The sequence below is a fragment of the Vigna radiata genome, chromosome 7, assembly GCF_000741045.1.
Source record: "Vigna radiata var. radiata cultivar VC1973A chromosome 7, Vradiata_ver6, whole genome shotgun sequence".
Classification (NCBI taxonomy): Eukaryota; Viridiplantae; Streptophyta; class Magnoliopsida; order Fabales; family Fabaceae; genus Vigna; species Vigna radiata.
The window spans coordinates 10,034,129-10,046,841 of record NC_028357.1 but is presented as its reverse complement, the minus strand read 5'-3'; the positions used below and the strand labels follow the sequence as shown (position 1 = coordinate 10,046,841).

Here is a 12,713-nt window from a genome sequence, read left to right as displayed (position 1 = left end):
ATTCGGTCTTACTGGTTTATTACTTGATACAATTTGGTACACTTGTCGAGGTCTTAACAAAGTTCAAATTTGGAGAGAGAAGGTTGTAACGAGTCCAACGATGGTGATTAGAGCGGAGAAGACGATGCACATACTGCCACTCATGACTGGAAAAGACGATGTTTGTGAACTTCAACTGGTGCATGAGAACGTGTTTGGACTCCGATGGTGGCAATCTTGACGACATTGGGGTCACTTGGCTGAAACAAGCAGAACCATGTGGTCGTCGGTCAAAATTAAAGCTCCAATGACAATGACAATGACAAATAGAGTTGGAGGCAACTCTAACGACGATGACGGTTGTAGTGGACAAGGGTGACAAATTTTTTTTCAAAAGAACCTTAGGCTTTAGATACCATATTGAATATAGTGAAAAACTATGTATGAGATTAATCTTGCTTGTATAGAATTACACATAGGGTACTTTATTTATAATAAAAGAAATATAAGCAAAGCCTAAAATACAAACTAAAGAACAATAACAAAGTGATAGAAGATAAGTAACTCAAGATAAAAGATAAATATAAAATTCTAATAATTTAAGATATTTAACATCTACTAACCCATGAATCCAACCCATTGTTTGGTCTTAATTAAAAACAATAAAAACAAGTGGACTAAGTCCATTTCTCTTGCGTATTTCATGCACCCATGATTAAAACAAAGTAAAAAGAGTTTTTTACTCTTATGACATGACAAAATTTAATGTAAATGATAAGCTTAAATAGATTTTTATTCTTCTCTTCTAATGACAACATTCCCAACGTAATTACTAGAATTAAACATATAATTTTTTACAAATTATTTTTGTCCTTTTTGTGCAAAACTTTGTCTATAAATATAACATCTTCTACATCTTTCTCACAATTTTCTACAACAAACGAAAGAAAGGCCTAAAGTAAGCTTTCTTCTTCTCATCTTTTATCTTGTTTTTTCTTTTCTTCTCTTCTCTTCTCTTCTCTTCTCTTTCTCTTCTAGTTATTTAAATTCTCAATCATTTAGTTTCATTCAATTAGAGCTAAGGTTAAATTTATACTTTAAGTCTATAATCTACTTTTTTCTCTTAAATTTTCTTGTGAGACAATTTTAATAAAGGAATACATTACTTAGAGAATTCCATTTTAATATTGGAGTTCCATTAACTTCGTAAGGTAAGAGAGTCAATCTCAAAATGTCACCACTGCAAAAAAGGTCTTTAACGTCTGTTATTTTGGACCTTCAACATCCAACATAGCATCAACTTCTTATTAGGAGACGTCAATTTGACGTCGGATTTTGACGTTGGATGTATTGTAACAAACGTCATTAGACGTCGATTTTTACACTAATCGACGTCCCATTTTGTTTTTTTTTAAATAAATTTGTTTTTACAATAAAACCACACTTGAAAATCAGAAAATATTCCCAACACATCACAAAATTATATATATTATACGTTTCAAGTCATTATAATACTAAACAATCTAAAAAGCAATCCAAAATACTAACTTTCTTGAAGGGTTGGAAATGGAAATCACCAAAAGAGAATGAGCATAAACAATGCAAAATGGGTACAAGTAATGAAGAGGGAAAGCCCCGTCACCAAGGTTCGAGAACTCGTACACAAGAACTGTACCAAAAGCCAATGAAAACGAAATTTAATCGGTGCAAATGAAAGATAATGGTCCCAAACATAATATAATCAATGCAAAATGATTTTAAATAGTGTAAAGTGGAAGAAAACTTACCTGAACTAATGGCGAATGAGAGAAAGCAAAGGAAGAAGATGAACGCAACGAGAGAGAAAACGTGTAACTAGTGCTCGTGTTCTAGAGTGGGTGAAAATACAAGATATTTGACGTCGGCCCCCCTCCCAACCGACGTCAAATTGCTCTAAGACGTTGGTCCTCCTTCCCAGTTGATGTCTAAGTGGTAAAAAAAATTAATATTTTTGCACCTTTTTTACGTCCATGGAGAGGGGAGCCAACGCCTATTTCAAATTAGACATTGGGGGACCTGTAGCCGACGTCCAAAGTCTATAAAACAGTGACTTTTCAATTCTCGGTGCAAACAATTTAACGTTTGATGTTGAGGGAGCCAATGTCCACAAGTGTAAAAACGTTGTTCAACGTCACCCCTTAGACGTCGGTTAAGGGTAAGAGCGACGTATACTGATGACCGATGGCATTTTCGTAAATAAGTTGGTCATATAGGCGTCAGTTAGAAGGTTCCCCGATGTCTATAGTATTTTAGACGTTGAGGACCTCCCATCTGACGTTTATATGTCTGACAGTTAGGTAAAAAGTCATTTCTTTTAAAAAATATAGACGTCGGTTCGGAGGGGCACCGACGTCTATATGGCGGAAATTAATTGTTGCTCACCTAACTGTCAGACTATAGGCGTCGGTGAACCTGCTACCTGACACCTATATGTCTGTCGGGTAAGTGAATAGTCAATCTTTTCTGCCTCTTAGACGTCGGATCCCGTCGAAATGAAGTCTAAAAACAATTATATACGTCCGTTGCTTGAGTAACGGACGTCTATAAACTGACCAGGTGGTGAAAAAGTCATTCGTTTCCGCCAACTAGACGTCTCATCCCGCCAATCTGACGTCTATATATAACACAAATATTAATTTTTAAATACAATGGACCTCATATTAGTGACATGCCCGACGTATAATCGATTATAAACGTCGGGTTTGTGTCCAACTGACGTCTAATTTCTTGTTAAATAATTGTGCGAACCAACAGTTTGCGATCAATAGTTTCATCGTCTCCGCCTTTTCTCTCCGTTACATTGCATTTTTAGGTGCGTTTGATCTCCTTTTAACCATTTAAAGTTGTTTTTTTTTACTCCGATTAAAGTAATTTTTAATGTTTTATCTTTCATTTGAACCGATTAAAATGAGTTTTCGTTGTGTTTTGGTTCGATTTTTCTTGTGTCTTTGGGATAGCGTAGTGCACCTTCTCCCTTTGCTAGTTTCCTCGTAAGAAAAACTTACATTTTTTGGATCTCTCATGGCATTTCAACCGAAAGACAAACTTGGGTTGTTGCCTAAGTCCATTCCGACCGCCAACGAAAAACAATATGGCACCGTATTCTCACCGTATTTTTGTCCAGTGGCGGTCGGAATGGACCTAGGCAACGACTCAAGTTTGTCTTTGGGTTGAAATGCCATGAGAAGTCCAAAAGAAGCAACTTTTTCTTACAAAGAAACTAGCAAAGGAAGGAGGTGCTACTACGTTACCCAAAGACACGAGAAAATTGTACCAAAATACAACGAAAATTCATTTTAAGACGTCGGTTAACGTACTGACCGACGTCTAAAGTTCCCATAAACGTCGGTTAATGCAATGTTTGACGACCTTATAGACATTGTACGTCTCATTGACCGAGACGTCAGTTCGAGCAAGGTCTGATGTCTTTATAGACGTCGATCTTTGCACCAAAACCGACACCTATATGGACGTCGGACCTGCCGAAATCCGACGTCCCATTCATGTCACCCATATAGACGTCGGTTCTGAAAGTGACGTTAAAAGCCTAAAATAACTAACGTTTAAAGCCATTTCTGCACTAGTGGTCTAAACCATATTTGACGTTGAGGACCCCCTAATCAACGTCTAGAATGTCGTTTTATTTACAAAATTTTCACTTATCATTTTTTTACGTTAGATCTTCTTGCATTAGAAGTTAAACGCAACGCTATTTCCGCACTAGTGTCTAACTCTTTATTTTAGCATATTTTTTACTAAATATAAAATTTGATCATTTTTACTTTCTATATACATGTGCACAATTTGAAAATTATGAGTTCAAAAATAAATTCTTTAGATATGAAAACTTAGTTTTAGGTTAAAAATTAACCGCATTTGAAATTTATAGAAAAAATTATAAATAAAATAAATTTGTTGTTTTACTTATTATAAGATACTTATACGAGAATTATGTTTTTCTAGTTGTTGTTCTCGTTTTAATTTTTTGTATTTACATTGTTTTTTTTAACAATAATCTTGTATAACATTTTAATTTAACTAATGGATGAAACACTAAAATAGTTCTATATCATATATGTGTATTAGTTGTCTTATAACTTTGACTGTTTTAAAAGAAGTTAAGAGATTAGAAAAGCAATCTTGTCAAAAATTTTGTGAATAAATTTTAGTTTTAAGAATTATATGTAAAATTAATAAGGAAAAAGATGATTGCAAAATAAATTATAATATATAAAATTAATTTGTTTATTTGCTTTTGAGATAATATTCATTAAGCGAAATTAACATTTATTAAGTGAGAAATGTATAAAATAAAATTGTTGCTGACTTTTAAGATAAACATCTAACAATCCCATTTTTGAATTATACTTATTCTATCAAATTTTACAACCTCATTAGAGTGTATAATTGAAATCAAAATCATAGTCATGCAATCAAAATGTAGCATGTTAACACATCCATTCATCAAAACGCTACATCTACACTTAAACAAATACTTTCAAAATAAATCCATCCATTTCTAATACAGATAAGTTAAACTATCAATTATCTAACTTTAACTTTAACAATTTTAAAACATCTAAAAGTATAACTAATTTATAGTAATTCTATCATTAAAAGTAATTGCTCTAAATTCCCCAATTCAAAGTTAATTTTTGTATTCAATAGAGCATATCTTTCCTCATTCAACTCAAAAAGTTAATCCAATTTTACTTAATTAATCAACTTACTTGAAAGTAATTTGTTTTGCAAGCAAAAAAAAAAATGTCGTAAGATAGGAGACGTTTTGAAATTACCATCATAACTAAAAAAGCATTGAAAAAAAAAAGTCATCTCTTTTTGAACTATATTTGAGAAACCAAAATATCTGTAAAACCTATGAAGTACTAAAAAAGAGTTTATAGAGCATATTTTGATAAATCATAATTAATTATTATTACTCTTCAATGGTCTCACCTATTCTATCTCATAGAAAACGGAGGTAAAAATTAGTTCTAAAATGTTAGAGAAAATTTAAAAAGAACAAACAAGTATTTGTGAATACCTTATTAAATAATTAAAATTCTTATAGATTATTTTTAAAATTTAATCTTTATTTCTTCTAAAATCACCTCTACTAAAAATAAACAGCATCTTACATATTTAAAAAAATACAACTATTTTTTTGAAAAAGAAAACTCAAACAAACTCAGCTATACTTTAGCCTTAGAAATTATTATTATTTATTCAGTATTTAAATTTCATTTTCATTTTTCTATTTAGTTATCTGGCTGGCAAAGCTCCGCCATCGTCTTCTTCTCTCTCAATCACACAAAATATGAATTAACAATTAAATTATAGTTTTCTATGATTTAAGAAAAAATATTTTGTTTTGTTTTTTGTTTTTGTCTGTCTCACTGAGAAACACAAAGCCGAGGAAACAAAGAGAAAGAGAAAAGGCGCAACCGCGAAACTGAGAGACCAAATCCAACCACGCCAGCTTCGAAACGCTGCGTTCCACTCTCCAAACCCTAGCCCTATTCCGGGCATTCCTCCGGTCGCCATCGACGCCGTCCACCCTAACCGCCCCAACCCAAAGAAACCGATCGATTTTATCGTCTCGAAAGAGCGAATCGATCTGAGAGAAGAAGAAAAGAAGAAGGGGGTGATCTCAGACGAGGGAACGAAACGATGCCGTCTCACGCGGATCTGGAGCGTCAGATCGAGCAGCTAATGGAGTGCAAGCCTCTGACGGAGTCGGAGGTGAAGACGCTGTGCGATCAAGCGAGGGCGATTCTGGTGGAGGAGTGGAACGTGCAACCGGTGAAGTGCCCCGTCACCGTCTGCGGCGATATTCACGGTCAGTTCTACGATCTCATCGAGTTGTTTCGGATTGGAGGGAGCACACCCGATACCAATTATCTCTTCATGGGTGATTATGTAGGTCAGTCACTTTTTATTTTTTTAATTCAATTCCCTTTTCCTTTTTTTGTATTATTGTTCTGAGATTTTTTTATTTTTTTTTGCCGAGAAGTGGGTTTGTGGGTCTCGATATGTAATTTGGTTGCATAAATATTGAATGAAATTATTATCAGGTTGATAGCACGGTCTTGAAATTTTTTTTGGAATGGATTATTTTTTGCCTAACCGTTAAACTTTTGAGGCCTCCGAAACTCGTTTGCTGGAGAGCTGTTTGTGAATTGTTCTCCCTCCCTCCCGGTGAGGTGATTTTGCTTTGGGCTGCCTTGAAATTCAATAGTGGGTATTGGTTAGTTTTGTGGAAGTGTGGTTGTATTGGTACTGGAGGAATGAAGTTCTATGATGTCCAATACGTGTTTGGGAAGTATTCTGGAGAGTTTTTTAAAATAATTGTATAATAACTAGATGGTTTCCCATACATAGCACATAATTCCGGTTTTCTCTTGCATGATTGCTTTGATCTTGTGATTTAATGCTTATATCAACACACTGAATTAGCAAAGTGTGTGTAACAAAATCTCATCTTTCACATCTTTACGTATGATAGTTGGTGGGGCGATGACTTTGGAGGAAGCTATTCCTCATTGTAGGAAATAGGCAATGATTTCTGCTAATAATGGTTTTTAGTTATATCTTATTTTAGTAACATTTTAGAAGTATGTTCTTGCTCTGGAATTTTGGAACTTCAATTTTGTGTGTGTGAAAGTGTATTTATATATGTATGTATTTCTTATGTTAATGAGTTTTTTTTTTCTTGCATATGTATCCGCATATCCTATTTATCTTGCATACTACGTTTTGCCAGAATAGACATGTTGCCTTGTACCTGTATTGTATTTGTGCAACATAGATGGTAGTATTGATAATTTATTTTTTTTGTCATTGCTTTTTATGACTTTCAAGTTATACTCTTCGTCTCTATGAATACTTCTACCTTTTCCTCATTATCATGGCTTAATTCTTGCAGATCGTGGGTACTATTCAGTGGAGACTGTTTCTCTTTTGGTGGCTTTGAAAGTTCGTTATCGTGATAGAATTACAATTCTCAGGGGAAATCATGAAAGCCGTCAAATTACTCAAGTGTATGGACTATTTCTTCTCATAATGTTTCTCACACAACAAAATCTCTGGATCCGTTGTCATTTTATATATGTTAAGCTCTATCATTTTAAACTGAAGGTTTGATGTGATGTATATTCAGCCACAAGTATCAATAGCACGCTGTAGTTGGATCACATTGCCAGACAGCTCAGTGCTATGGAACTCAAATAGTGTTGCAATTTTTCATAGCCGCCATTGCAAATACTATAGCATTGAAATTGCTGTCTTTTGCAGCTGGAGTGACTGTGACCATGATGGGAATAATGGATGCAGAAACCCTAATTTATCCCTGTAGTAGGGCCTACTGTCTTTTAGGGATGTATTTGGGATAATATTTCAATTTTTCCCCAATTAATAAACGTTATAGTGCCGTCATATTCTAGCATTGATTGACCCCTCTGCCATAGGCAATTTTGCCAAGGGAAGCCCACTAGCACCATAGGCTGCAATGTCATTTTTATATGGTGGAATTTTTGTCTTTTTCTATTCGTCATTGATAAATTTGATTGCCCCTCTCTATCGTAGAATCAGTGGTTTCAAGTGTAATCCCAAATTTATCTTAACTTACATGCAATGCGTTCTCACTGTTGGCGACATTGTCCACCTAGTGGTGGCCTAGTTTATGTCCGTCCCTGACATCTGGTGCCATTTTTCCTTTTATCCTTTTTTGCACTCTCTAATTATTCTCTTTTTCTCTTTCCTTTAAAATTTTGTCTGTTCTCTGATCTTGTTACTTTTCATTTCTAGCAATGAACGTCTTAATTTTAGATGACATTTTTTTAATATTTGAGCATATATGTATATATCATTTAACATTTATCTAAAATTTCACAATAGTGGTTACTCCGTTCTCTGCCATTACAGTTTTGGTGTCAACCAGTCCAGTAACTATGTATTCAGCTGGAAATTTTAAGAATAAGTTATGGGAGTTGCATACAATCTCACTAATCATTGACTTCTTTACCCAGTGGAGCTCACTTATTTGTGCACCTCTATCCAGTGGGTGATTTCAAAGGGCTTAAAAGAACAATTTGGTTTTGTAATGTCTTTAGGCCATATATATTTTCTCTTTTTATATTTGTCTTTCTCATCAATATTATGCTGACTAAAAATTTTAGTTTTAAGACATAAAAGTTAGAATAATAAATAATATATGCTTTGCTTTTAGTTATCTACCAGACGCCCAGTGCTTATATAGACCTTTATGTGGTCCTTCACTGAATGAGTAGCAAAATTGCTTTGTGCCTATGTGCTTAACTTTACTAATTACGGGTTAATGTGAATTTTGTGCTTGAGATAAGTTTCTATTATACATCTCTTAATTATTAATTTTACCAAACTCAACGAAAATAATACTTTGTTGAGATGAACCTGTTACATGAATTTCTATCGGAACTAACTTTAAAAAAGAGGCCCTATCTTTTATTTTCAAACATTATGATTATATAGCAAGCTTGTAAGTTGCAGCTGAATGACACTTTTAAAAACCACATGATCAAATGATCTGACCAGACTTTTAAGCCAATGATCAATCTTAGAACCAATTAGTGAGACGAACCTGGTGCATGAATTCCTTGGGTATCTAACTTTAAAAAGATTAAGATTCCCTTTAACAGCTGAACATTGTAAACTAAGCTTGTAAGCTGTGTATGAATGACTCTTCTTAAAACTAATTTATCAATACTAGGCAGAAATGAAATGGGAAAAAAATAGAAAATCTCTTTGAACACTAAACAATAGTTTTTTTAACTATAAAATGTATTGTTTTGCTATTGCATTTATCCTTTACTTTCTGCTTTCAGGTATGGGTTCTACGATGAATGCTTGAGAAAATACGGAAATGCCAATGTCTGGAAATACTTTACAGACTTGTTTGATTATTTACCTCTGACTGCCCTCATTGAGAGTCAGGTTTGAGTTAAATATGTTGCAGAAAACTTATCTGACTAATTTTGATGCCAGGCTCTAACTTCAACTTATATTACAGGTTTTCTGCTTGCATGGAGGTCTCTCACCTTCTTTGGATACGCTGGATAACATCAGGGCATTGGATCGTATACAAGAGGTTTGTATGTAACGGCTAGCATGAGTGCACTGAATTTCCTTATGATCCATTTAATATGAAGAACATATATTCTGAAAATGATATATTGAGCTTGATATACGTCTGATGTTTAATATGGTTTGAGAAATATTTTATTTGATGTTGCAACTTCCAAATCTAGTTTTTCCCTAGAGATTGTTTGTCATCAAGGACCAACAATCATGACCTTCCTCTTTAGTTTAATCTTAATATATTTTATCAAGCCCAAAAGAAGGAAATTAAATGACTCAAGGATTTCATAGGATGGTCTTACAATGTTAAAATTAATATTTATAATATTATTTAGTTTATATTTAAGTCCTACATAATATCAATGTTTATCTTTTAGCTCTCAATAGTTCTTTATTTGTAGTTTTTCTTAGTTTAACAGTAGCTTAGCTTTTGCATCTTATGAAATTAAAAGACCTACATAATATCAATGTTTATCTTTTAGCTCTCAATAGTTCTTTATTTGTAGTTTTTCTTAGTTTAACAGTAGCTTAGCTTTTGCATCTTATGAAATGGTGCTTTCATAATGTCTACTCTGACTCATATATCTACTACTCTACAATTATTTGTGGTCAATACAACCATCACTCCCAATTGATTCACAAGCTCATCAACACCAATACTTGTGTTATTCTTCACAACAACCACAACCATCAATGCCACAGCTGCTGCCACAGCACACAACCATTAACACAACCACTGTCATGCCCATCACTTTTCTCGTCATACCTGCTTGGGTTTAGTTCTCTTCATGTTGCCGTCCTGGAACATGAGTTATGCTCTTTAATCTCATTGGGAGACATTTTTTTCCTCTGCATCTGCAGACCACCAAACAAATAGTGCCATGTGTTACACCTACGATGCCCCCAACCCTGTTTCCTCTTGATTCCTACACTCATTTACCTTTTTCAGTTGCTTTTTCCCCCAAGCCAGCTGGTTTTCATCTATTTCAAAAGCAGCCAAGTCATTGGATTCCCAACCTTTAGACTTCCTAAAATCTCCATTCTCTATTCAAACTATTAATGGCCCTTCCAATTATTTGTTAGTTTAAGTTGTGAACCCCTCCCATAATACCACCCAGTTTCACAATTACCGCAATCAAATTTTCAAACCCCAAATCATCCCTTTAGGCCCCCATGACACACCTTATGGATTTCTTTTTCACACAAATACACCTTCCCACAAATTCTCACAAATACCTCCATTCACATCATCACATGTTACAACAAAAAAAAATTGACCTTCCAATTATATCCCAACTCGTCCACGTGGCTTTCTTGATAAAGCCACTATTAAACTAATCTTTCCACGGGCCACTATTTTCAACAACTTGATGCAGTTTTCAAGGACCTTGAGGACAAGATCCGATGTGAATGGGTGGGTAATGATATGATGGACCTAAAGAGGCTGAAAAGAAGAAAAAGTTAATGGTTAAAGGATTTTATGGGATGTAGTTGGAATATTAGAATATTATTTAAAATATTATTTAGTTTACATTTTAGTTCGCTATAGTGAGATGATGACGCTTGTAGGGCCATCATTTAGTTGATGGTATATTTTAGGTTATATATGTGTATTACTCTTTACCCATGAATGAATCAATGAAGAATATGAATGTATATCAGTCAGCTCTCTTTAGTTCTTTAATGGTAGTTTTTCATAGTTTTACAGTTGCTTAACTTTAGCTTTCTCGGCATAGTCAGGCACATAAAGCTTTTAGGGTATCTCATCTTAAACTCCACGATGAAATACCCTTTCTTAACTTTATTTTTGCCCAGTTACTTCTCGATTGTCTGACTTGGTTTGCTTAACAATCTTACTTGTATGTTACAGGTTCCACATGAAGGACCAATGTGTGATCTATTGTGGTCTGACCCTGATGATCGCTGTGGATGGGGAATATCTCCCCGTGGGGCAGGATACACATTTGGACAGGATATTGCTACTCAGTTTAATCATACCAATGGTCTCTCCCTGATATCTAGAGCTCATCAGCTTGTTATGGAAGGATACAATTGGTGCCAGGTGACTGAGAATTTCTTTTTAATGAATATAACGATCTATTTCCACATTGGGAATACGTTCTTGATACTATATGTTGACGATCTTTCAGGACAAGAATGTGGTTACCGTATTTAGCGCTCCAAATTACTGTTACCGATGTGGGAATATGGCTGCCATACTAGAAATAGGAGAGAATATGGATCAGAGTTTTCTTCAGTTTGATCCAGCTCCCAGGCAAATTGAGCCTGACACCACACGCAAGACTCCAGATTATTTTTTGTAACTTCATTTATCTACCTGTTTGTAGTTATTGCTTTCTGCTGTTACTGTAGATGTGTCTTTAAGGAAAGAGGAATTTTACTGTTTAAGTGGAGGGTGGTCATCAACATATTTCTTTCTTTCGGAGTTTACCTGCTGCCGCTGCTGCCGTATTTGTACAAGAAACCAATAGAACTGACACAAGCCACCAATTGGGGTTGTATATTTTTGGGAGGAGGAAGCGGCAATAACATGGTATATCTTGTTCTGTAATCCTTTTTTTCTTTTCGCTAAATTAAATCTCAAGTTAGAGAGCAGATTTTTGGATCCTGACATTGTTGTCCATTTGAGACTTTTGATGATGCCTAAAATGAAAGTGCAGGTGTTAATTTTTCGTGATTAAATTATGTCATGGCAACCTTAAGTTTGTTTTTTTTTATTTGAATCAATACCCATAGGTTTTGCTGTTACTCATTTAGTCGTTGACTTCCTTTTATATTGAACTTAAGTTTCACTCAAATCGTTGATTAACATGCCAAATTCTTCAGAGGGTACAAGTGCAGTTATTGATTAAGTTTCCTTGTTTACCCTTCTCACCTCTCCGACCCCAACACATTATGTTCATCATGAGCAGTGAGTTTTGAAGCAGACTCAGTACGGTACCCTTCTACGCAATCTAACAGAGTTTAGTAATCAAGTAACTTAGAAAATGTGAAGTCTATGTTCTGTTATAAAAAAGAAGAGAATTACGTACAGAAATAGTAGAAAATATATTTTATTTGTCTTCTAATTTATCGTTGATATTTTTGAATTGCTTTAGCAAAAAGTTCATACTTTAACCAAACACGTATATTAACTTGGTTAATTTAGAAATGGTGGAATTCAAAGTTGGAGTATTTATTTTATTGATTGGTAATAGTGAGACATTGGAAGTATTGAGTAGGTTACAGTATCCATACAAGATCATTATTATAAAATTGAATCGCCTGTTTGTTTAAGTTTTAACTAAGAAGATAAACCAAATGAACTTAACCACAGTATGAAAATGGTCCTTAGTTAAATTTCCATTGCAAGATCCCATAAATCATCAACAGTGTTAGAATGACATAGCAAGATAAGCCACATGTTTATCAGCTAAAATGACCTTTCACAAATTCAATCCTTTTCTTCGATCACGTTCAACTCCACTCAATTTTATAAACTAGGAAATACAGACACACGAAAAATATAGTTAAATATGCTTTGTATTGACGTGAAATTAGATTCCATCATTTTAAATTTT

The 12,713-nt window shown here is 34.2% G+C and overlaps 1 protein-coding gene across 1 annotated transcript; it reads left to right on the top strand.

Annotated features, from left to right (window-relative positions):
* Window positions 1–5,368: 5,368 nt before the first annotated feature.
* Window positions 5,369–11,835, top strand: LOC106768448 (serine/threonine-protein phosphatase PP2A-2 catalytic subunit). The gene is made up of 6 exons (XM_014653616.2): window positions 5,369–5,941; window positions 6,944–7,058; window positions 8,880–8,988; window positions 9,065–9,142; window positions 11,003–11,194; window positions 11,283–11,835. The coding sequence occupies exons 1-6, from the start codon at window positions 5,689–5,691 to the stop codon at window positions 11,454–11,456; spliced, it is 921 nt and encodes a 306-aa protein (XP_014509102.1). The 5' UTR covers window positions 5,369–5,688; the 3' UTR covers window positions 11,457–11,835.
* The last annotated feature ends 878 nt before the right edge of the window (window positions 11,836–12,713 follow it).